The sequence below is a fragment of the Bos indicus x Bos taurus genome, chromosome 17, assembly GCF_003369695.1.
Source record: "Bos indicus x Bos taurus breed Angus x Brahman F1 hybrid chromosome 17, Bos_hybrid_MaternalHap_v2.0, whole genome shotgun sequence".
Taxonomy (NCBI): Eukaryota; Metazoa; Chordata; class Mammalia; order Artiodactyla; family Bovidae; genus Bos; species Bos indicus x Bos taurus.
The window spans coordinates 26,436,511-26,460,949 of NC_040092.1; the positions used below are offsets into that span (position 1 = coordinate 26,436,511).

The 24,439-nt window shown below is 42.7% G+C and overlaps 1 protein-coding gene across 4 annotated transcripts in view; it reads right to left on the reverse strand.

Annotated features, from left to right (window-relative positions):
• Window positions 1–24,439, reverse strand: part of STX2 (syntaxin 2) — a 66,352-nt gene that overhangs the window by 27,762 nt on the left and 14,151 nt on the right. For 2 of the 4 annotated variants that reach the window (XM_027567061.1, XM_027567063.1), the window contains exons 3-9: window positions 21,127–21,226; window positions 12,374–12,448; window positions 10,728–10,801; window positions 9,934–10,042; window positions 8,182–8,255; window positions 7,927–8,064; window positions 4,786–4,896 (exon numbers count right to left, since the gene is read on the reverse strand). In XM_027567061.1, coding sequence (XP_027422862.1) covers window positions 4,786–4,896; window positions 7,927–8,064; window positions 8,182–8,255; window positions 9,934–10,042; window positions 10,728–10,801; window positions 12,374–12,448; window positions 21,127–21,226 — 681 coding nt within the window. Of the gene's footprint in view, window positions 1–88; window positions 2,924–4,785; window positions 4,897–5,436; window positions 5,466–7,926; window positions 8,065–8,181; window positions 8,256–9,933; window positions 10,043–10,727; window positions 10,802–12,373; window positions 12,449–21,126; window positions 21,227–24,439 lie in introns of those variants that run through there. The other 2 variants (XM_027567062.1, XM_027567064.1) reach the window with 2 other exon arrangements.

Below are 24,439 nucleotides of genomic sequence, written 5' to 3' on the forward strand. Positions count from 1 at the left end.
TCCCAACTATTGTTTCTTGGATGCATTGTACATCTTATAATTTTAAATGGATTTATTTCTCATTTGCTGAAAAAAATCTTATTTATGCTTTTTTTTTTTTACATTGAGGTAAGACGCATGTAAAAAATCAACACACCATTAACTCAGTCTTCTATTGCATCCTTGGCTCAGAGGAAGGCAATACAACATTTAACTTTTTGCTTCCAGTTAACAAGCATCCTTGCACAGGATGCTTGAAAAGCTAAACAACCTCTGGCTTGAGAAATCTAGTCTCTCTAGGAATACCATCTATGGGAGAAGGTGAGGAATTCACACAGATGAGAGGCATACCATACCGCCTGACTTCGAGTTCTCTTGGTAAACAGCAGAGATGCATCATTTTAAATCACGGTTACCAAACACACGGCACACTTTCACCTGAGAAATCACACCTGCCAAAACTGGTCAGTGCTGAGAACGCCATCAGTCACTGCATGATTTATGAAGGCAAGCATGGCCAGGCCCCTCAGGAAACTTCCCTGTCAATTACTCAGAACCTAGGGACCACTGCCTGCAGGACATCACACCCTCAAATTTCAGGTCACTTATTAATATTATGCACATTTCCTGGAAAGCAAGGCCTTGGTCCCAACCATCCTGGCATCTCCTCGTGTGTCTTCCTGCAAGCCTCTCTCAACATCTTTCTAGACACACCTTTTCCCTCTGGTCTATCACGCCTTACTTCCGATCAACACCACCCTTCAGCTCCAGAAACTGCTCCATATGCCCGTTAACCTCAGCCACCAGGCAGCTCTGCATCTCGCTGCCATCCAGGCATCTGCCAGGTCTCTGGGTACCATACATGGGTGTGTGCTTGCACATCTGGCTTTTGGAAATGCCTCCTGAATCCTACCATGACTGGGTTCCTGCACCCTTAATACCACAGATGGAACGACCATTCTCATCCAACATCCTGCTCACAGCTCCAGTCAAATGCCTGGACTTCTCCTTGGTGGCCCATGCACACCCCGAGTCAAGCTGCCTCCTACTACACCTAAATCACGACCACGTGCCCTCTCAGCCATGTCCTCGGATAGAAAGCCAGGCATCTGGCCCTTGCTACAAGGTTACAGGGACCAAGATTCCCTCCACATGGTGCCTACAGGCCCAGAGAAGGCTGTGCTGAACTACCTGCCGAAAGAATAAATTAGTTTTTCAAAAGCATAATTAAAGACACCAAGCACTGCATTTGTATTAAAAAAAAAAAAATTGTTGGTAAGCGCTCTGATGTGTTTTGTGTTCACACGTGCTTAAAGGCATGAAGGTACAGCAGCCCCCCAGGCCCAGGGCACAGAGCAAGCCTGGGGCTCCCCAGAACCACGCTGGGAGGAGCCTGCCCTCATTCAACGGCATCGTCACAGCATTTGATCTCAGATTCTGTTTATCTTTAGCGGAAACACATCCAACTAACCATATTATGGCCATTAGGAAAAGCTAAGAAAATGCAGAGTTTATACACAGTTCATAAAGAATTCTAAAAATAGTTTTTAAATACATTATTATTAGTGAAGGACAATCACATGTATCTTTAGTTCAGCAAAGGTAACAGGAAAGCATGGAGAGATACATAAACGTCCTGCCTGATGAAAAGAGTGCTCAGAGCTCCTTCTGCCTCCTGAAAAAAATGGCTTGCTAACAAACTCAACATCCTGGAGCTTCCGAGTGCAAGCCCATGCTTCCGTGAATGTCAGGAGCCTCACCTGCTAACTGCGTGCTCAGCACACAGATGCTTACACCAAGAAACACCTCTTCTTTAATACAGCACTAAGTGTTTATAAGCCAGCAGTTGCTTTCACAATAAAATAATTAATTCATCAAGGACTAGTTGTCACAATCTAGATACAATAAATTCCAATGATTATGCCAAACAAACATTTTAAAATAAACAATTAGTATGTCCAACTCTGAGAAACCAGACAGCACGCTAGCTTAAGAGTTGAAAGAAGGATGATTCCAAATGCATAAAGAGACGAAAAGCACAAATCTCCCAAAGTTTGCTGAAAGGTGACACTCATGCAGTGAATAAAAATAAAGGTGCTATAAATAAATAATATCTTTTGAGTATCTTTTGTATTCCAAACCCTTTAAATTGAGAATATCTTTTGAGTATTTTTTGTATTCCAAACCCATTAAATTGAGAATTAACAGCCATGCTACTCAGTGTAAGTTTTCATTTTAATGTGGACACATTTAAAACAAGCTCAATGATGCCAGTGGAAACAAGTGAGACAAAGTCTCTTGGTTCCACTGAGTGTTCTTCACAGCTTTCGTCCCATTCCCTCTAATTCCATAGTAAAATGGTGAGCAAATAAATACAGCTCACAAAGCACGTTCAGTTGTTGCACTTATTCTAAGAATTAAAACTTATGAGACAAATTATTAAATGTTAGTTTTTTCATTGAGAATTAATCCTCATTACTAAAGTTATTCCACTAATGAAGGGCTTCAATAAGGAGGAAGCGTCTTCCTGGATCAAAAACAAAAGCCTGAAGAGTCAGGAGCTGTTGCCACCCCTACTATCACATCTAAACAAATCCAGAGGTTTCAGAAAACAGCAGGAAGACAACCCTGGTTTAGAAATGGACAGCAACCCAGCAAATGTGTATTCTCAGCACACGATGACTAGAGACCTGAATTCAGACGTCAGGCAAACACTCCGCTGGCAGGCTTTTGTTACTTTCCAGTATTTCTGGATTGGGCGAGCACCACTATTAGCTAATTGGGCGAGTGGCTAAGCAGATTAGTTGATTAGTTACTTACTGCCGTGCTGGCAGAGACATGCATGCTGCCGTTATCCACATCATCACTTGCCAACTGATAAACCAATAATTAGAGCAATCACAGCCAACAGAACCAGTGACACAGCCACAATTATCCACTTTTTCTGTCAAAGAAAAGCAAGCTGATTATGTCATGGTTAATTCCACATTGCCGTATTAGAAGATATCGTTCATTTAAAAATCAAATAATCCATTGGAATGTGTTTTAAAATCTAAATTATGGGCCATCGATTAACTGTTTGACAATTTTCAAAGTTGTCCAAAAGAGGGATTTTTAATTTAATGAGGTCAGACTATTTGGAGATATACTATTATAGAACTTGAAATATTAGGTTTTATCAATGAGAAAGCACATGACCACATTCTTTTGATAAGTTTCTAATGAACTGAGACATACAGCTGATTTATTTTTTCATGTATAGAGAGCTGTGTGGCCAGGTCAGTGAATGAGGAAATCAGTGACCTAAGCCCCTACACTTTTCTTCTTGTTTGTTTGCGATTGGCAGGTAAGTCCTTCACTTAACTGCCACCCTAAATAAAACAGATCATTCCACTAGCGTCATCCAGTCTCTCAGGGGTTAACCGGCTGCCCTGGGAATGGAACCAGGACACCACGAGAGGGGACGGCCAGCATCTCAAGGACCACACACCCAACAGCAGAGTTAGAGGTGAACAAGCTGTGAGTGGTTTCAGATGTCAGGCCTTGAGTTGGAGAAGTTGTGATGAATTTCGAAATGAGCCTCAGGTTCTGACCAGTGGCCACTCCAGGTAATATACTGACCCAGCCACCTGCTAGAGCGAGGCCTTCTCTGCCAGATCAGGATGAGATGGGAATGTCTCATGGAAACGTTCACTGACCTGCTGTTCAGGTCATGGAGAAAGGATGGGACCTGTCCTTTTTTAGTGACTGCTTTAAAGTGTAAGTCCGTTCTGTGCCTGAACCAGAGCACGTCACACCCAGACCTCACCACCTCACTTTAGTTTAAGGCTCAATATTTCAAAATCTGGTAACACAGAATAATGTAAGAAACCATGTCTTACATCTCAAAGATAATTAATACACAGATATTCCCAAGAGAAAGCAGGGTGAGATGTTTTGCAGGCTGACATGAAAGCCCTGATGTGCCTCATATTTGAGAACATCTATGGACCATTGTCACAGGTGAATCTGACTCTTCGTTTTTCCTGAACATTCTGAAACTCCCTCTTTACTAGGCCTTCATGACATCGCATGGAAATCTCCCCTGACAGGCACCGAGAAAGGCCTCTGCCAGGAGGAGGGAGGGGGACAGGCACTGAAGTCGGGGTCTGGGGCCCTGTGTCGCTCTCGTCTACACTGGGGAGAAAGAAACCAACAAGTGGTGGGCCAGGTCACATGGAGAGACACACAGTTTTCCAGTCCCTGAATCAGAACGGAACTCTGTAGCTTTGCTGTTTCCTTAGAAAGCTTTCACTATGAAGATATTAAAACTCCTTTACAAAGCTTCATGGGGAGTGCTACATAACATCTGAGGTCCATGGTCAAGCAATTCTCTTTCCTCCAATCCAAAGGATTAGCAAATAACCTAACGAATAAAGTGTTCACTGCATAAATTGTGTAACCAATGATTTTTAGGAGAATTTCCAGTCCCATGAGTTTTATATGTCCCTCCAAATAATGACCCAAGAAACAGAGAACTGTGGAACTGAAACCCATTCAACCAAGGAAAGGGAGGTGGGGCCAACTTTGGCAACCCTAAATAAGGGTTATCATTACTTAGAACTGACAGGGTTCACCGTCAACATAACTTATCTGATACACTTCAAACGTTTCAGCAAAAAGAATTACTTCAGTTTTCAAATGCAAGATTAATGTAAGACGTTTTTATTTCCCGGAATACATTTAAAGTAGGCTTGCATCAGTGTATGACCACGCGAAACCAAATCCAGAGGAAAATGTACTTCAACTCTGAAAGACCAAACTCACCCTTCTTGCTTTGCTTTGATATTTAATAGCTTTCTTCGTTTCTTCTTTTGCATGTTCTACATAGTCTGCGGCATTCATAACATTTTTTTCTATGTTGTTGATCATTTCACCCTTAAAACGAAAAGTTTCAAACTTAGAGGACACTTTCAAATGACTTAACTGTGCCTCTTAAGACAGTCACAGAGCAGCAGTAAAGTTTCCACAGGAACGTAATGTGCATGGAATGGACACTGAAGTATTTTTCACATTTACAAAAAGATGAGACCATTATAAATGTGCCAATATGAAAAGTAATCAAATTCCAACTTACATTACAAAAAGAACTAAAAGGGATGGGCAACAATGCTGACAATTAAAGGCATATCAAGTAGGCTTTGAGATGTGCTTTAATATAGGAACACTCTCTTAAAATGGGCACAGTGAGTGAGAGGCAGCTGGCTTTAGGCTAAGCTAACACTTACTATTACGCACAAACATACGACATCCCAAGAGTGACCTCTTTTCTAATGGGTAGACAATATTTGTCATTTCTTTAAAATACCAGTAAACTAGGAATAGCTTACGTCTCCCATTAAATTGACTAGATTAATGAGCAAAAAAATGTAAAGAGAGGTGAACCCATTGAAGCATCAGGGGAGAAAAGCACATTACCTGGTTTTCTGTCCACCAGCAGACATAATCTGCAGCAGTGAATAGTAAAGCATTGGAAAGTGACGCAGAGTTAACTTACTCATTCACACATTTCAACATACTAGCCAGTTTCAACTAAACATATTTTGAATTAGATGAGTCAATACAATGCAATACTAACAGACTTCTGAAAGGAAACAATGCAACGAAGCTAAGAATACATTGACATATCGATTTTTCTAGTAGAGATTAACACATCTGGCATAGAACAATCCTAAAAGTCCAAGGTACTCTAAAATCTTTAGATTTTAGACTGAGCGACTTCACTTTCACTTTTCACTTTCATGCATTGGAGAAGGAAATGGCAACCCACTCCAGTGTTCTTGCCTGAAGAATCCCAGGGACGGGGGAGCCTGGTGGGCTGCTGTCTCAGGGGTCGCACAGAGTCAGACACGACTGAAGCGACTTAGCAGCAGCAGACACTGAGGGAGAAGGCAATGGCACCCCACTCCAGTACTCTTGTCTGGAAAATCCCATGGATGGAGGAGCCTGGTAGGCTGCAGTCCCTGGGGTCGTGAAGAGTCAGACACGACTGAGCGACTTCACTTTCACTTTTCACTTTCATGCATTGGAGAAGGAAATGGCAACCCACTCCAGTGTTCTTGCCTGGAGAATCCCAGGGACGGGAGCCTGGTAGGCTTCCGTCTATGGGGTCGCACAGAGTCGCACACGACTGAAGTGACTTAGCAGTAGCAGCAGTAGCAGTAGTGACAAAAATACTCAGATTGGTCTAACTGTCTCACTGGTCTCCTTCATGAAAACAAAAGCTGGCAGTAGCCAGACTACCAGTTCTCCTTTTCGGGACCGTGAGTGGCAACGGGCGCCCCCAAATCAGAAAGGAGGGAACCTGCCCCATCCCCACCCCATCTGCAAATTCACAGCACCTCAGCTCCGCACACATTTTTATGGCAAAGTTCCTCAAGCTAAATCTTCCAAAGGCTGCTGGCGATATGGAGGATGAATCTGGTACCCAGATGGACTTCCCAGTGCTCCTTACATAACCCAGGAAACCAGCAAACAGGCCCATCAGAGGACCACTCCTGCCACAACAGATCCTGAATGCAACCTCCATGGGAGGGAGGACATGACTGTGATGTGAATCCCAAGATGCTCTGGTACGAAGGCTTTGCCTTCACAGGGCAATCAGCTGGACTCAATGGCCCATTGACCCATGAGTGACCAAGTGTGAACCTCACACACTTGAAAAGTCTCAGAGGACATTATTCACCATCACAAGAGGGGGGGCAAGCACCCCCACACACCTAACTGGAACCACTGGCTTTATTTTACACTGAATTTTATGTTCTTTTTTTGTGTATGTGTGTGTTCTTTTTTTCTGTTTTTAATTGGAGGAAAACTGCTTAACAATGATGCTTTGGTTTCTGCCGTACAACAATGCGATAATCAGTCATAATTTTATATATATGCGTGTGTGTGTGTGTATCCCCTCCCTCTTGAGTAAATTTTATCTTCTTAAAAAACTGCATTAACTTCTGCAGTCCCTCATAAGGGTCTCCTCATACCTGCCCCCTTCTGCTTGTGGTACTGAACACTGTAGTAAGTATAAGCTTCTATTTATGTCACAGTCTGTCCCCTCTGGTGCTTATTCTTTTATATATTTCTCCAAATTGTTACTCTAATATCTGCTCCTTGTAGAAAACTTGAAAATATATTTTAGAGAAGAAAACGAAAATTCCCATAGTCCCACTGTTGCTATACTGCTTGGAATATTTCTTTCCTTCTGTGAGTACTGTTTCATGTAGCTGACTTTATGCCACACACACTATATACAGGAGTATAAGGGTGTATGCTCCATATATATTTACATTTATACATAGAAGTGTATATACACATATGAAGTGACATGAAGTGTTAAGCTGCTCAGTCATGTCTGACTCTTTGCAACCCCATGGACTGCAGCCCACCTCTGCAGGCTCCTCTGTTCATGGAATTCTCCAGGCAAGAATACTGGAGTGGGTAGCCATTCTCTTCTCCTGGAGATCTTCCTGACCCAGGGAGCAAATCGGAGTCTCCTGCATTGCAGGCAGACTGTTTACCATCTGAGCCAACAGGGAAGCCCCATATATATATATACACACATACACATATACATATAAGGTTTAATATTGCCCTCATGTCAACTTAAATTCCAACACGTACATTTACACATTTCATTCAAAATCTTCCATGAACAAAGTTTATGTTGTCTACCTATGGTTGTCTACTTATGGTTGCTTATCCTATGGACACACCATATCTTAAATCAGTCCTCTACTGTTGAAGATTTAAGGTGCTTCGAGCATTTGAGCCTTACATGGCAGTAACGGTATAATCAGTTTTTGAATTACAAGACTGGATCCAGAATAATGGCTTTCCCAATAGATTGGAGTCAAATATCAGATTTTACAAACCATAGCTCTGTTTCAGAGAAGCAAAGATGCATGTGATTACCTGAGTCTCGACGAACATGGCCATGTCCATGAACATCTCATGTAGCTCACGGATGCTTGTCTCCAGCTTCATGATGTCTTTATGACGGGACTCAATTTCATTGAGAGCCTGTCTAGTAATTTGTGAATCTGATATAATCTTTGAAAAACAAAAACAGAGGAGAAATACTGATGAACTTAAGATCTTTCTAGAGGTTAAAGAAAAAAAATCTGTATAAATACAAACACACAGGCCACACAGCCGCCCGGCACTCACATCTGACGTGAAGATGGAGGGATTCCCACTTTCCAGCATCTCTTCCAGCTCATCATCGGTGGTAGTTTTTCCAGCTAAAATATCAACAAGGGAAAACTCCACTCAGTATGCAGCAGTATTTTTAAATTACCTTTGCATCCATAAGTTAGCAGGTAAAATCTGAGTTGCTAACATTTTAACCAGTGTTTTTCTAACTTTTCCAATATATTTTTTTGGCAAGTGTTAATGATGAGAGAAATTAACATAAGCCCTTTAGAAGTAGGAAGAACTGGAAAACATTCATGAAAAACTTTGTAACTGGAATGACTAATAAACATCCAAGTTTAGTATGGATGAGAAACAACTATAAAAAGAAAATTGATAGATACAAATTTTTTGCATATCAGTTTTCCTAAAAGTTTAACTGGCTTATAGGAAAGGAGGGTAAGCTAGACTTAGCATATGTTAACTGGAATAATAAAGATTGTATAACTGGAATCAGAGGCTCTAATACTTTCTGTATTTTGGTTATTAATATATTTTCTTGAGTTAAATGTATTAATGCTTCATATGAACAAGTTCACAGGATTTTGGAAAAACCCAATTGATAATTCCTATTTTCACACTCTGTGCCACAAAGACAAAATTAAATGAATAAACATCATAATAATTAAAATATAATTTAATGTGAACATTCACAGCAATATTATTCATAATTATCAAAAGTAGAAACCACCCAAATGTCCATCACCTGATGATGTATAAACATGTTAATGTGGTCCATCCACACAACGGAACCTGATCCAACCATAAAAAGAGATGTAATACTGATGTTTGCTGCAGTATGGCTGAACCTTGAAAACCCTGTGCCAAGTGAAAGGGCCAGTCACAAGAGACCATATATTGTATGACTCCATTCATATGGATGCCCAGATGGGCAAATTCATAGACAGAAGAGTAAACTGGTGGGTGCCTAGGGCTCTGGGGATGGACGTACCTGACAACGGGTGCCGAGTTCCCTTTTGGAGGGATTAAAATGGTCTGAAATTGATTGTGCTAATGTACATACTAAAGACTACCGGACTACACACTTTGAGCACCTGTTTACATGGTATGTCAATTACATGTCAACAAAGTCAAAATGTCACTGAATGAGGTTCAAGTTCACAGCTGCTCCCTTCTCTCCAAGCCCACGTGAGATGCAGAGCAGTCCTGGTGGACAGTGCACCCACCCGAGGCTTGTGTCGCAGCTGAGGGACCCTGATCTTTCACAGCGGGGAGTAAGCAAGCCTGCCTGACCTTTGTTCAGCAAGCAAACAGCCTTCTGCCCAGAGGAAGACCTGAGTTCCATCCTCCAAGGCTGCATAGACAAACATCCTAGGAAGAAAGTCTGGAGCAAAAGGGCAGGAAGTGTCTGCTCACCAGACATTCGGAATCATGAGAACCATGGAGACTGTGCCCTGAGATGGGGCAGGAAGTGGTACGGGCACAAAAATTACATGAGGACGGCTGGAAGCTTTCCAGATCCGATCATCACTTTACAGGTAACGGTCATCAGAAAGTAATTTAAAGTCCACTCACTCAGAATCTGAAGGATGTAAGTAAGTAATAGGTTGATTGATTCAATGAAAGGGAAGCTATGAAAGGGCTTTACACTTTACAATACTGATAAAAACAGGGATGAAATTACTTTTTTGATGGTACATACTTTCATGTCAGACTTTAAGGGGAAAAAACACGTTTTTAACAAAAACAGCATGCTCACTGACTCACTTATTTCTAGCTGACGCTGTATACGGCCTTTGCTTCGCTCCCGAAACAGAGTCTGTGCTTCGTTATATTCTGTCATGACTTCCACAAACTTTCGAGATAGCACTGAATGCTGTTACCATAGAAAAAAAATAGACCAATATATAATGGTCATTTCTTCTACTAAAAGAGAAGGCTTTTCACTCACATATAAAAACATTACATTCTATAAATTCAAACTAACGCGCTTACTCCTTCAAATGGGAAATAAGAATAATAGCAGCTTACTGTGCACTGTATAACAGAATCTATGCTAAGAACTTCACATGCTTTGTCTTACTTGATTTTCACAGTAACCCTCCTGTACTGTTACTGTCCCCCACTCTACAGAAGGGATGAAAACCATCACTGCGAGAAGTCAATTAGCGCCTGGGGTCAGGCTGACTGGGGTCAGGCTGGCACTCAAGCAAGGTGTCCCCATAGTCTGAATCCATAATCTTCATTTGTCAAGTAGAGATAAGTGGACTAAATTCCACTTTGCTGTAGCATCAGCCTCTAAAAGATGAGGAGTTCATCATGAACACTAAAATGACTCAGATAATTCTCTGCTCTTCAGAAGAGATTTCTGCTGATGGGCTGAAGAGACTTTTTTTCTTCATCATCTAGAAAGGGAATCTATAAATACTGTCTTTATGCAGAAACGCTGTGAGCATTAATGTGACAGTAAGGATGTAATTATTCTGAATTTTCAAGAAGGAAGTAAAAAGACTTCTTAGTCTTCAACATTGCTTCACACTAGAAAAGGCTGATCATCAAACCTGGGTTCTTCGTATCCGAAGCTCCACAGAAGTTCGGTTTCCACCCTCATCCTGATCAAAACTCTGTTCAATAGCTAGAAGCAAAGAGGAAGAAGTTACATTTTAATCTTAAAAAAAAAATGAAAGGTTTTCAAGCCTAAACTCAAACGTATTTTATCTTTTCAACTCCTAATAAATGTGTGAGTTTTGGTAAGCATCAGTTGTTGATAATGTCACAAAATAAAACCAGATGTTACAGCTTCACATTTCAAAGCAGATAACCTGAATTTGATTCAGTTTGGAGAACTTAACTGTCCATCCACAAGAAATAGAGAGCATAGTGGAACCTGTTGAGTGAAATTAAAGGGGTAAAATCAGTGAAACTCTGCAACAGGGCAACTTCTGATGAACTAATGTCCTGGTTTCTCCAACCAAGAGGGAAACATGCTGGGGGTGGGGAAAGATGGAAGAACCTGACCTGAAAAAAAAACCTTAAGTGACATAACCACCAGTCATAGTGTATGGTCCAAACAAGAAAGTGGAGTCGCTCAGTCGTGTCCAACTCTTTGTGACCCCATGGACTGTATCCTACCAGGCTCCTCCGTCCATGGGATTTTCCAGGCTAGATTACTGGAGTGGATAGCCATTTCCTTCTCCAGGGGATCTTCCCAACCCAGGGATCGAACCCAGGTCTCCTGCATTGTAGACAGACGCTTTACCGTCTGAGGCACCAGGGAAGTCAAACCAAGTCTGGTCCAAACAAGAAAGCCAATTTAAATAAACTGTTGAAGAAAAATTAAAAGATCACTGGGGAAGTGTGAATTCTGACTAGATAGTTTGTAATAAATAATAACAACTAAGGTGACTTAGATATATATATAAGAGCATTGTAGTTGTGTTTGGGGGAGGGGATCCTTGTTTTAGAAATACACACTGAAAACTATATGCTGATGAAGTCCTAGATATCTGCCATTGACTGTGAAACCAGTGGGGTGGGGTGGGGGCCACTGAGACCTGCAGAGCTGATGAGTGTGGACCCTAGGCTTGAGGTGGTAACCCCTTCCCTCCATGTATGTCTGAAATTTTCCATAATAAAGGTTCCCTTTGATCTTCAGATATGTTCTTGATTTGTATGTTATTTTGTAAAAATTAAACACACTGTGTCTTTCTACCACATCAAGAACCACCACATCTGTTTAAGTCCCGCAGGGAGGCCGTGGGCATTATCAGCTGAGCCGAACTGTAGGAAAGGCTCACAGGACCTCACCAGCTACCTGACCATTCAAGAAGAACCTGGCAATTCATGTTGAAGGCTACTTACCTTCTCAAGTATCTACAATTTAGCCCCAAGTGTCATAACAATATAAGAGATAAACAGTTTATAAGCAAGTGCTCACTCCTGTGGAACCTCACTCCAAAATCTAAGCATTAATAGCCTTTGGCTCTAGCTCCTCATGTGTGATCCTTACAGCTGGTAGCTTAATAATTCTATAATAGTGAGGAACTTAAGCAAGGGTCACTATTCCAAGTACATACAAACGATTTATTTTACAGTGGTCACAATCTTAACTTTGAAAATGTAAAAGAATAAAAACTTATAAAGAAGAAAATAATAATACCCACATTCCTACCATCAATGATTATATGTAATTAAAGCTTTAACTCACACTTCAACTTAGTCCGTATTTTATTAGCAGTTTTCTTGATTTCTTTGTTCAGATCTTCAAGCTCTTCCTTTATTTCTATAAATTAGAAATAAAAAAGACATGTGAGTTACAATATCCAACATCAATAATGTCCAACAAATGTAAACGGACAATATTCTTGGTAAATATTCAAGTTTGTTGGGTTTTTCTTTAGAGAAACTGTTGATCGCACCAGTGGTTCTCAGAGGGTGAGTCCTGGACCAGCAGCTTCAGTATCAGGTGAGTGTTTAGCAGAAATGCAAGTTCCTGGGCCCCATCCCTGACCTCCCCATAGGACCCGTCACTGGATGGGCACAGGAATGTGACTGAAGCCCCCCAGGTGATGCTGGTGCACACCCAAGTTTGAGGACAGCTGGTTTATACCAATCAACTGATGAAACAGTGCCCTGAATCCACTGCTAACATCCAGACCTGAAAAAAGAAAGCAGAAATGTAACCATATTCTTGTGGGGAGGGGGAGCCTGCCACGTGTCTGCTTTCTTTCCTGCTATCCTAATCAAAGCAGGCTCCAGGCGGGAGTGTGGATTCCTGCACTGGGGGAACAACCCCAGAGGCCCCACCACTGCATGTGGGGAAGAAACGTCGAGGAAGGTGTCCAAGAGGAAGAGTGCGTGAGCAGGAGGGTCTGCCCTGCTGAGGACACAGAGTCAGGGGAGCAAGCATTCCAAAGCATGGCTCACCTCTCTAGAAAGGAAAGCCCCTGGGTTGGGGGGGGGCATTCAGGACGGAATCACTGGACCTTCCTGCCAACACAGGCATGCAGGGGCTCAAGCATTAATTAGAGAAATAAAAGAGGCATAACTGTACTTAGCCCTTCAAGCTACAGAAGCAGGCCATGAGGTTATACTTGATAAAGGCAGGATTTCAATACACAGAAAAGAAGGCAAAGATGGGAAACATCCTTATCCAGTGGACTAGGTCATTCCAATCAGTTCTCCTGCTGAGAACAATCAGAAGAGTTGGACAAAACATTTTTTAAAAATCTGCTTAAAGGCATCATAAACCTACAAAAGCAGAAAAAGAAGAAGATTCAAAAGAAGGAAACCCAGAGATGTGAGCCCAGTGAATGGAGCGGCTTGACACTGAGGCAGCCAAGGCTTTGAGCAGCTGAGAAAACGCTGAGCTGATACAAGGCCACGCCCCGGGACAAAGGGGAGCCAGGTCCAGAATGCTGGCGCCCCCAGCTGTCCATCAGAAATGTTCAAAAATCATCTCTCAAAAAAAAAAAAAAAACTATCCTAGTACTCACACTGTGGCCCCGAGCCTTCAGATACAAAGCCCAGGGCTCAACCAAAAACAACTAGCAAGACCGAGAAAATAAACCCCAGGAAAACAACAGAGCTGTCTAAACAGAGTTATGAGACACAGACCTTCAAATAAGCATGTTCAAAGAGGTAAAAACAAGGTTGAGGGTTTTGTCAGGAAAACAGGACAGGAGAAGAAGGAGCCCAGAGAAATTCTAGGACTGAAAAATATTTTAACCAAAAATAACTCTCCATGAGTTAAGAGAGATTCCCTGATCTGAAAAGTAATCACTAAAGAGAGGTCAGGAGACAAATCAGAAAGATTTCAAAATAAAACACAAGACAAAATGATGAGAACAGAGGGCAAGCGGCATAAAAGATACAGTGAAAAGGTCTAAAACTCATATAATTCAAATCTCAAAATAAGAAATGACAGAAAGGGGAGGAAAGATGACTTATGAAGAGAAAATAGCCAATATTTTTCCAAAACCGCCAGAAAATGTCAACCCACAGATCCAAGAAGCCTTATAAAAACAGTATAAATAAAAAGAAAACCATATCTGGAAACATGAACACAGCATTGATAAATCCTAAGGCTAAAAATCAAATCTCTTATAAGCTATAATTAGATAGCTGACAAAAAAAAAGACATTGAAAATTTATTTTCAAATTTTCAAAGTGGTGAAAGAAAACAATTTACGAACTAGACTCCTATGCTCACTGAAAATATCCTTGAAGAACGAAATCAAGTAAGGACAATTTCAGACAATGGCATAACCCTAGTAAAAGAAAGAACAGTAGTTTTTAGAAAGAAAAAAAAATCTCTGATGAAAGTTTAAAGATACAGAATAATGAGGAGCACTGGTACAGGTAAATATGTGCGTAGCTCCAAATCCGCATTAATTGTATAAAATAAAAATATACATTATTTTTATCTAGTACAGTACACATATATGATGATGATGATAGCAGTAAGAAGGGACAGAGTTAAAGGTTCCTCCTAAGGTCCTCCTATTACTTGAAAGTAGTAAAAACATAAATTTATATTAGATTTCAACAAGTCAAGGATGCATACCACAATCTATAGGACAACAAATAAAACAACAGCAAACAGAATATAGGAAAGAGCTAAGGAGGCAGGATAAGATTCTTAAAAACCAATCCAAAAGACAGCATGGAGAGAGAGAAAAAGTAACAGAAGAAGCAAGGAAAATATAAAGCAAACAAGATCATGAATGTTAGCCCCAATGTATCAGTAATCCCAGTAAACAAATAGACTACAAGAGTTAATGACAGACAAAAAAAATGATCAAAGGGGCCAAGAAGACAAAACCCAACTCTATTTTATATACAAAAGATGAGAGAAACATCTAAAATATAAGGATACAGAAAGATAAAAAGAAAATGATGGGCAAATATCCATCATGCACACACTATCAGAGAAACTGGTCGAGCTCCGTTGGCTGATATCTGGCCATGGCCAGGAAGGCACAGCGCTTCACTAGAGCAGAGAGGGGCCTTTCACGCGGGAAAAGGCTCAATGTGCCACCAAGACAGGACAATTCCAAAGGCATTTGTGTCCAGGGCTTTAATTGCCTTGCTGTCTAGAAAGGACCCTGGAAAGAGCGGAAAACAGCTAAAGGATATCAACTCAACAATTCTTGACTGAAAATGTGGACTGTGGATTCGATAGCATTTCATCCACATTAAATATTCTACACTAGATAATTATACTGTCTGTTTATAAGAAAATATTCTTAGGAGTTAAATGCTGGAGTAATTAGGGGTAGATGGTCACAAAGTGCGCAACTCACTCTAAAATGAGTCAGCAAAAATAACATGTGTATACACATGTGCAATATGTGTATTTATATGCACTCACATGTACACAAATACACACACACACACACACAGATAAAGCAAATGTGGTGAAATGGTAACAACTGGTGAAGCTAGGTGAAAGAAATGTGAGTTTTCACTGCACCAAAACTGCAACTTGCACACAGATTTGAAAAGTTTCAAACTAAAAATGGGCTTCCCTTGTGGCGCAGCTGATCAAGAATCCGTCTGCAATGCGGGAGACCTGGGTTTGATCCCTGGGTTGGGAGGATCCCCTGGAGAAGAGGAAGGCTACCCACTCCAGTATTCTTGCTTAGAGAATTCTATGGACTATATGGGTCTCAAGAGCCATACTAATGAAAAGAACATTCCATGGGATGAGTCCCTTGACACAGCACAATGTTTCCAGGACTGCTGGCCCGGGAGACAAGCTACCAGGTACTCAGGGACACACAGGTGGGTCAGGATGCCCAGGCCAAGTGGGGTGTAACCATGAAACCCTAATGGACGCTTGGTGAGCCTGTGGCCCCATTTCAGAACAGCAGCGGGACAGGAGAGCCGGCTTACAGGTCAGGGTGCTTGAAACCACACTAACTGCCCATCCTCCCAATCCGCAACATCCTCAGCTCCCAGACACACCCGAGGAGAGCACCCGCCTCCCAAGGCCATTCAAAGCATAAACGAGCCGCCACCTGTCCAGTGCTCAGCAGTCCCTGCCGCTCAATACAGCAGCAGGTCTAAGGTCATAGACCACTGTGACAGCATAGCAACGCGAGATCCCTGCACTGACCCTCACACACTGCGAGGGAGGCACCTGTCAACAGTGAAGGGCTGCCATCTCACCCAAGGCGTGTGGTCCCAAAACACTGCTCCCACATAAACACCAAAAGTGAAAATGCTACTGCTAGGCAGCCATTAAGAAAAGGGTGCTGTAGGGACTTGCCTGGCGGTCCAGTGACTAACACTGCGCACTCCCAATGTAGGGGGCACAGGTTCAAATCCCGGCCAAGAAGCTGGAATCCTGCAGGTGGTATGGCCAAAAAAAAAAGGCAGGTGGGCCTGTAACTGTACATTCATCAGCAAAAAGAGCATGCTGTAAGACAACAAGCACTGTGTGACCCAAATTCTACACTTTTTAGACATTATTTGTTTTTAATACATGTTTTTGCTAGAAAAATATATACCAAAACATTAATATACATATATATATATATATATATATATACACACCAATGGACAAAATTATGAGTGTTTTTTTTTCTCTTCCTTTCTGCTTTCTTCCAAAATGAGCACAACAAGCACATACTGGCTTTGGTAACACAAAGCAGGTGAACTTTAAAAGATGAAGAGGCTGGGGTGGGGGAGGGGAGCTGGCCAACAGGGTCAGAGGCTAAGGAGGGAGCACAAGGGCCAGGGCGGGGCCCGCAGCAGGATGGGGGGTGAGCGGGGAGAGACCACTCTTTCAAGAAAGAAAGAGCCACTAGAGGGTCAGGCAGGGCTGTGGGGAAGGTGTGGTTGTAAGGGGGGAAAATGGACAGCCTTCTGGCTGACAAGAAGCAGGAAAAAACACCCAGAGGAGGGTTCAAGGTCACACACCACAGTCTACCCTTAAAAGGGAGACACATGCCTCTTACTCTGAAACAGAAGCAAGGATGGGATGGAAACGAGGAGATGACGAAGAAACATAAGGACAGCAGCAGTTGGCATTTTATAGGAAGATCGGTGATCTGTCCAAGGCCAACAGTGAATTCATGGTGCAACTGGAGTTCGAACCCACAGCTCGCCTGAGCAGAGGCTGCTACACTGAGGCGGGTGAGCAGTGATGGCCACGTAGTTCTCAAGAGCCTGAAACACGTACTGAGGGCACCACTCCAGCAGAAGAGGTGAGGAGGACAGGGAATGAGAGATGGGATGCAATGAGGACGCAACTGCTCAGAGAGAGGCCAACCCAGAAGACAGTGGGCTGGAAAAGAAGGAAAGATGAAGTGTCAGCAACAGGTGCGACTGTTTAGGAGGTCCACACCTAAAATGGGCTGAGGAGAGGGACTATGACTCCCGATTAAAGGAACCACAAGCCCCGTCACTGATGAAGAAAATCCCCACCCTTCTCTGATGGTCCTGTCAGTCATAATCCTATCACCAGTAGGAACCAAAAGTTGAATCCTGTACATTTATTTCAGAGTTCTGCCAGGTGGATCCATATTTTGGAGAGCCTGAAACTTACACATTTTCAATGACCTTCTTTCAAAAAAAAAAAATACATAAGTGTAAGGTCAATAAAGACAAGTGCAAGTAAAGGTGCCCTCTGTTAGCTTTGTAGCAAACCTTCCTCTGGGATCTTGTTACTGAGGTTAATGAAACGGCCTGGCCACCCAGCCAACTCTGCATCGGAAGCAGAAGCTAATGGGCCAGGGCCGGGTAGCGCCACCTGGTGGCCACATGCTCTGGACTCCTGCATGTCCACCCAGGAGCCTGGGCAGCGAAGGCCCTGAGGAGCTAGAGCTCCGATTTGCACCCTCCCCTTCCCCCTGCACGGACAAAGGGCAGGGGACGGCAGCCCACTGCCCTCTGCAGCACCTGGGGCACTCCCTAGAGCCCAGCAGCATGGGGCAGGAGCCACTACATCTATCTTACAGAGACCAACTAAGGAAGCAGTGAGACACTACTTCCTACGCTCTGGTTCACATCTGTTGTGAAACTAAAAGCAACAGTTTTCTTCAGAGACCAAAGGGACGGCTGTGAAGCACTAGAGCTCTAAATTTACTCAAACAATTGTTGTGCCTACTATTACTGGGGAGCAAAGTTTTTTGGAGGTAAATTTCTCAAAAGAAAAAATATACGAGCACGTATTCAAATCTTCACCAAGAATTAAGCAATATGTTAATAACTGTTACATAAAAAGTCCTGTGGGCAAATGTGTTTGTGAAATACTTCACTAAGCAAAGTTAAGCAGGTTTCTTCATCATAGGACTTCTCAGGGCCTTTATTGCTCTAAGTACACTGAAATCATCCAAGTGGGGATATGCTGTGAAGATGACCCCAAATGTATCCGGCCATAGAACTCCCGTTTAATACAACAGCTGCTGAGAGTCAAGCTTCTGGGAAACATTTTTCTAAATCATGAGACAGGGCATCTGCAGACATACAAAGCATTATTTTACAAGACACACATAATCTTCAAAATGAGTAAAAGAGTTCTTTTTCAATTTAAAATCAAGTTATTTTTTAAGAGTGAGGCCACATCAAATAACCTTCTAACAAAGTTGCTTTCAACTTTCCTCTGAGACTGAGAATAACATGTTCCCATCACCACTTCCATTCAATGCTGTATAGAAGGTCAGTAAAAAAAGTCAACTGAAAATAAAAAGCCTAAGAACGGAGGGACAACTGTCATTATTCACAGATAACATGACTGGCTATAGAGACAATCCAAAGGGATCCACAGAGAAATTATTTAAAATAATTGACTGGGCCAGAGAGTGAGATAAAAGCTCAACATACAAAACCTACTGTGTTTCTATATATGGAAACAAGTAGAAAACAAAATTTATAGCAGATACCATTCACATCAAGATCAAAAGCATCGACTGCCATGAAAGGTGTGTGAGACCTCTACACAGAGCCCTACATACATCACTGGGAGCAAGCAAGAAGATGTAAGCAGAGGGATGAACCATTTCCAAGGATTAAAAGACTCAATATGGTAAAGGTATCAGTTATTCCCCCAAAAGACATATGGATTCCAATTAACAGTATTCTGGCCTATCCAGATCTATTTACCTTTTAAAGTTTTCAAAATTTATCACTGCAGCTCAAGGAAATACTTCCTTAAAACTGCCAACACTGTGATGTTCAGTTCATTTTAAATCACTTGTTCACATGCTGCCCTCCACAGACACTAAGAACAGTACACTCCACACAAAAGCCTTTGCTGAAGACGTAAAACTACCTGTTTTCATCTTTAAAACTGCCCCATCCTGCTCTATTGTTTTCCAGATCAACCTCTCGTTAACTTTCATCTAAACACAAAATTCTATCACTACTGTTTAGCTGTGAACATAGCATGGCTCTACTCATCTCACACGCTAGTAAAGTAATGCTCAAAATTCTCCAAGCAAGGCTTCAGCAACACGTGAACCTTTTAGAAAAGGCAGAGGAACCAGAGACCAAATTGCCAACATCTGCTGGATCATCGAAAAAGCAAGAGAGTTCCAGAAAAACATCTATTTCCGCTTTATTGACTATGCCAAAGCCTTTGACTGTGTGGATCTCTATAAACTGTGGAAAAGTCTGAAAGAGATGGGACTACCAGACCACCTGACCTGCCTCTTGAGAAACCTATATGCAGGTCAGGAAGCAACAGTTAGAACTGGACATGGAACAACAGACTGGTTCCAAATAGGAAAATGAGTACATCAAGGCTGTATATTGTTACCCTGCTTATTTAACTTCTATGCAGAGTACATCATGAGAAACACTGGGCTGGAAGAAGCACAAGCTGAAATCAAGATTGCCGGGAGAAATATCAATAACCTCAGATATGCAGATGACACCACCCTTATGGCAGAAAGTGAAGAGGAACTAAAAAGCCTCTTGATGAAAGTGAAAGAGGAGAGTGAAAAAGTTGGCTTAAAGATCAACATTCAGGAAATGAAGATCATGGCACCTGGTCCCATCACTTCATGAGAAATAGATGGGGAAACAGTGGAAACAATGTCAGACTTTATTTTTCTGGGCTCCAAAATCACTGCAGATGGTGACTGCAGCCATGAAATTAAAAGATGCTTACTCCTTGGAAGGAAAGTTATGACCAACCTAGATAGCATATTCAAAAGCAGAGACATTACTTTGTCAACAAAGGTCTGTCTAGTCAAGGCTATGGTTTTTCCAGGGGTCATGTATGGATGTGAGAGTTGGACTGTGAAGAAAGCTGAGCACCAAAGAATTGATGCTTTTGAACTGTGGTGTTGGAGAAGCCTCTTGAGAGTCCCTTGGACTGCAAGGAGATCCAACCAGTCCATTCTAAAGATCAGTCCTGGGTGTTCATTAGAAGGACTGATGCTGAAGCTGAAACTCCAATACTATGGCCACCTCATGTGAAGAGCTGACTCATTGGAAAAGACCCTGATGCTGGGAGGGATTGGGGGCAGGAGGAGAAGGGGACAACAGAGGATGAGATGGCTGGATGGCATCAATGACTCGATGGACATGAGTTTGGGTAAACTCAGGGAGTTGGTGATGGACAGGGAGGCCTGGCGTGCTGTGATTCATGCGGTCGCAAAGAGTCAGACATGACTGAGCGACTGAACTGAACTGAAGACCCCATCAATCACTGATGTGGTCCCAGAGTCCTGCGAAGTCATGTCCGTGTATTCTCATGGCTGTCATGCATCAGTTGTCCTCACCCAGGCTGAAGAGCAGATCCCATGGAAGCTGTAAAAAAAAAACCACACCGAGGCCTTGGCTTGCCCAGACCAGACATGAGAATGCAGAGGGTGGACTGCCAGCCTCCAGCACTTTTTACAGGCTTCCAGCTTAAGCTCACAGTTCCCGGGCTGAGGCTGTGTTATGGACAGCAAGACAGGCAGATCAGACAGACAGACAGACTTCTTTTTAAAACCAACGACTTACTTCCTTCTGGGTTTGGTGCAGAAAGAATGATGCTGTGGTTTTTCTTCACTTCTTCGACATACTGAGCTATTTTCGCTATACTGTTTCTGATCTCCTCGACCTAGGAGAGAGAGAAAAAGTCATCACCACTGTGGCAAATTCAGGTTTGCTTTTCATTACCTAAAGAGGGAAGGATAAAAGAGGGAAATAAGTGAATAAGTACCACATAAAGAAATAATAACCTTTCCCCACTCAACTTAAAAAAAATAAAGAGAAATGATTTATGTATGTATATGGCTGAGTCACTTTGCTGTCCACCTAAAACAAGCACAACATTGTTAATCATCTACACTCCTATATATATATATAGAATAAAATATTTTAAAAAGTAAAATATATAAAATTAAAAAGTTTCAAAATAAAGGGAAATAAGGCAGCATCAATCCCCAGGAAAACCTAGTTGGCTATAAGAAGTTTTATAATCACGACCCAGTATTAGCACAGACAGTGGCAGCTGTTATAAAAGCACCTGCTCTGAGCACCAGTTCTCTGTGCAGTCAAGAAGGGAACTCACTCGGTAGGCCAGGCCAGCGATAACATTCTCATGTGGGGAGGCATGGACAGCTGGTAAGACCCAGCCTTCTTAGTCATTATTTTTTGCCTCTGATTATCTGAAGTATTCAACACTTGCTTCAAAATGTAATGTACTCATTACAAAGATTTGTCCAGATGGATTCTTAACAAGGGTGGCAGCATGAATACTGTTCCCCCAAAATGTCCAGGCCCTAACCCCTGTGACCTCTGATGGTTACCTTATATGGCAAAAGAAAGTGCAGATGTGACCTAAACAAAGGATCCTGAGATGGGGAGACGGACAATCCTGGATCCTCCAGGTGGACCCCCAACATCATCTCAAGTGTACTTGTAAGGGAGAACAGAGGACGATGTGGCTACAGAAGAAGGCCACGCGACCCAGTGAAGCAAGATGCTGTGCTGCTGGCCTGGAAGAAGGTGGGGTGGCCGAGGGGAGAGGACGGGGACACAGCTCGGGAGCAGGAGAGGCAGGGTCTCCAGGGAGCCTCCCAGGAGCGCATGCGATCCTGCTGACACCACGGTTCATCCCAGTGGAACCAGGGTGGACTTCTTGCCTTCAGAAATAATGAGGATAAATCTGAGCTGTTTCAAGCCACGGAATGTGTGTAGCCCCAGGAAACTAAGCACAATTTCTATACTTAAAACCTCAGGGAGACTTCCCTGGCAGTCCAGTGGTTAAGACTCCCCCTTCCAATGAAGAAGTGTTTCAATCCCTGGTCAGGGAGCTGCCTCATGGCCAAAAAACCAAAACATAAAACAGAAATGATATTGTAACAAATTCAATAAAGACTTAAAAAATGGTCATATAAAATATATATACATATATATATATATATATATATCTTTAAAAGAAAAATTAGGAAAATCCTGCTGCTGCTGCTGCTGCTGCTGCTAAGTCGCTTCAGTCGTGTCCGACTCTGTGCGACCCCATAGACGGCAGCCCACCAGGCTCCCCCGTCCCTGGGATTCTCCAGGCAAGAACACTGGAGTGGGTTGCCATGTCCTTCTCCAATGCACGGAAGTGAAAACTGAAAGTGAAATCGCTCAGTTGTGCCCAACTCTTAGCGACCCCATGGACTGCAACCCACCAGGCTCCTCTGTCCATGGAATTTTCCAGGCAAGAGTACTGGAGTGGGCTGCCATTGCCTTCCAAGGAAAATCCTAAAGCCCAGCAAAAGGAGGCTTGTTAGGTTACATTATGGAACTATAACAAAAGACATAAAAAGATACTCAGGATATATTACATATATTACCCAGTTAAAATCACAGGGGGAAAAAATACCTATGAGTTGCAGAATACTGTATATACGTGTTAACAGTGATGAAAAATGCCAAAACAAACAGATTAATGGGCAGATGTTAACATTTACAGGAAGAAACACTGGGATGTCTCAAAACGAAACTTAAAAAAGGACCCCTCTCGAGGTGAGAGGTGAGAAGACAAGCAGATGAAGATGGGGGTAGGGTGAGGCCTCTCCTAGGAGTGTGTCCTCTCTCATCATCCTGATTTCTGAGCAATGGGGATGTACCTCTCTGTGGAGAGGTGAGATGTCTGCTTTGGCTCAGGTAGGCTGCAGCTCCTTCCGATCTAAGTACCACAGCGGAGATACACCTTTGCTGCTGCTGCTGCTGCTAAGTCGCTTCAGTCGTGTCCGACTCTGTGAGACCCCAGAGACGGCAGCCCACCAGGCTTCCCATCCCTGGGATTCTCCAGGCAAGAATACTGGAGTGGGTTGCCATTTCCTTCTCCAATGCATGAAAAAGAAAAGTGAAAGGGAATTCGCTCAGTTGTGTCTGACTCTAGCGACCCCATGGACTGCAGCCTACCAGGCTCCTCCGTCCATGGGATTTTCTAGGCAAAAGCACTGGAGTGGGGTGCCATTGCCTTCTCTGATACATCTTTAACATGTAAGAATTCTCTTACTACAGTCATCACAAACCCACGACATGCTGTGGTGGACGTCCACATCTTAATCCTCTGCACGTGACCTTACAGGGCAAAAGGCGCTTGGCAGGTGTGGTTAGTTAAGGGTCGAGACGGGCGATTATCCTGGATTATCTGAATATCCAAAGTAACCAAAAGAGTCCTTAAAAAACAGAAGCAATGGGATCAAATTTAGAAACAAGCAGAGATGTGCTTTAGATGGAGGAACGGGCCACGAGCCAAGAATGAAGGAGATTCCAGAAGCTGGAACAGCAAGAACGCAGATATTCCCTCGAGCCTATAGGAGGACATAACCCTGCAAGCACCCTGACGTGTGCTCCAGCTCGTTCCAGACTTCTGACCTCTGGAACTGTGAGACGATAAATGCATGCTCTGTTAAAACTACTGTATTCGTGGCAATTTGTTACTGCAGCAGCAGGACACTAAAAATACATGTTAACATAAATAATGTATTTTTATGGAAAAAAGTAGTATTTTCCCCCAAAATCAGTGACAGTAAGAGCAGTGATTTACATTTCTCTGCAAATCTAGCTTCTAGCTTAACGGAAGGCACCTTGATTCTGATGCCTGTTTCTGTGTTCAGTCTGTTGTGATGTCGCCTCTGAAAACTGCCCCCACCCCCATGGTCATTCATGACAGAGGGAGAGCAAACAGGTGAACATCTTCGTATTGTAATGAAAATTGTTTCAGCTACACAAACTCCTTCGAAGGGTCTCAGGGATCCCAGGGACACTGGGTCCAAGCCTCACAGCACATTTTGAAAAGTTGCATATTAGAGGACAGTCTGACACAGAA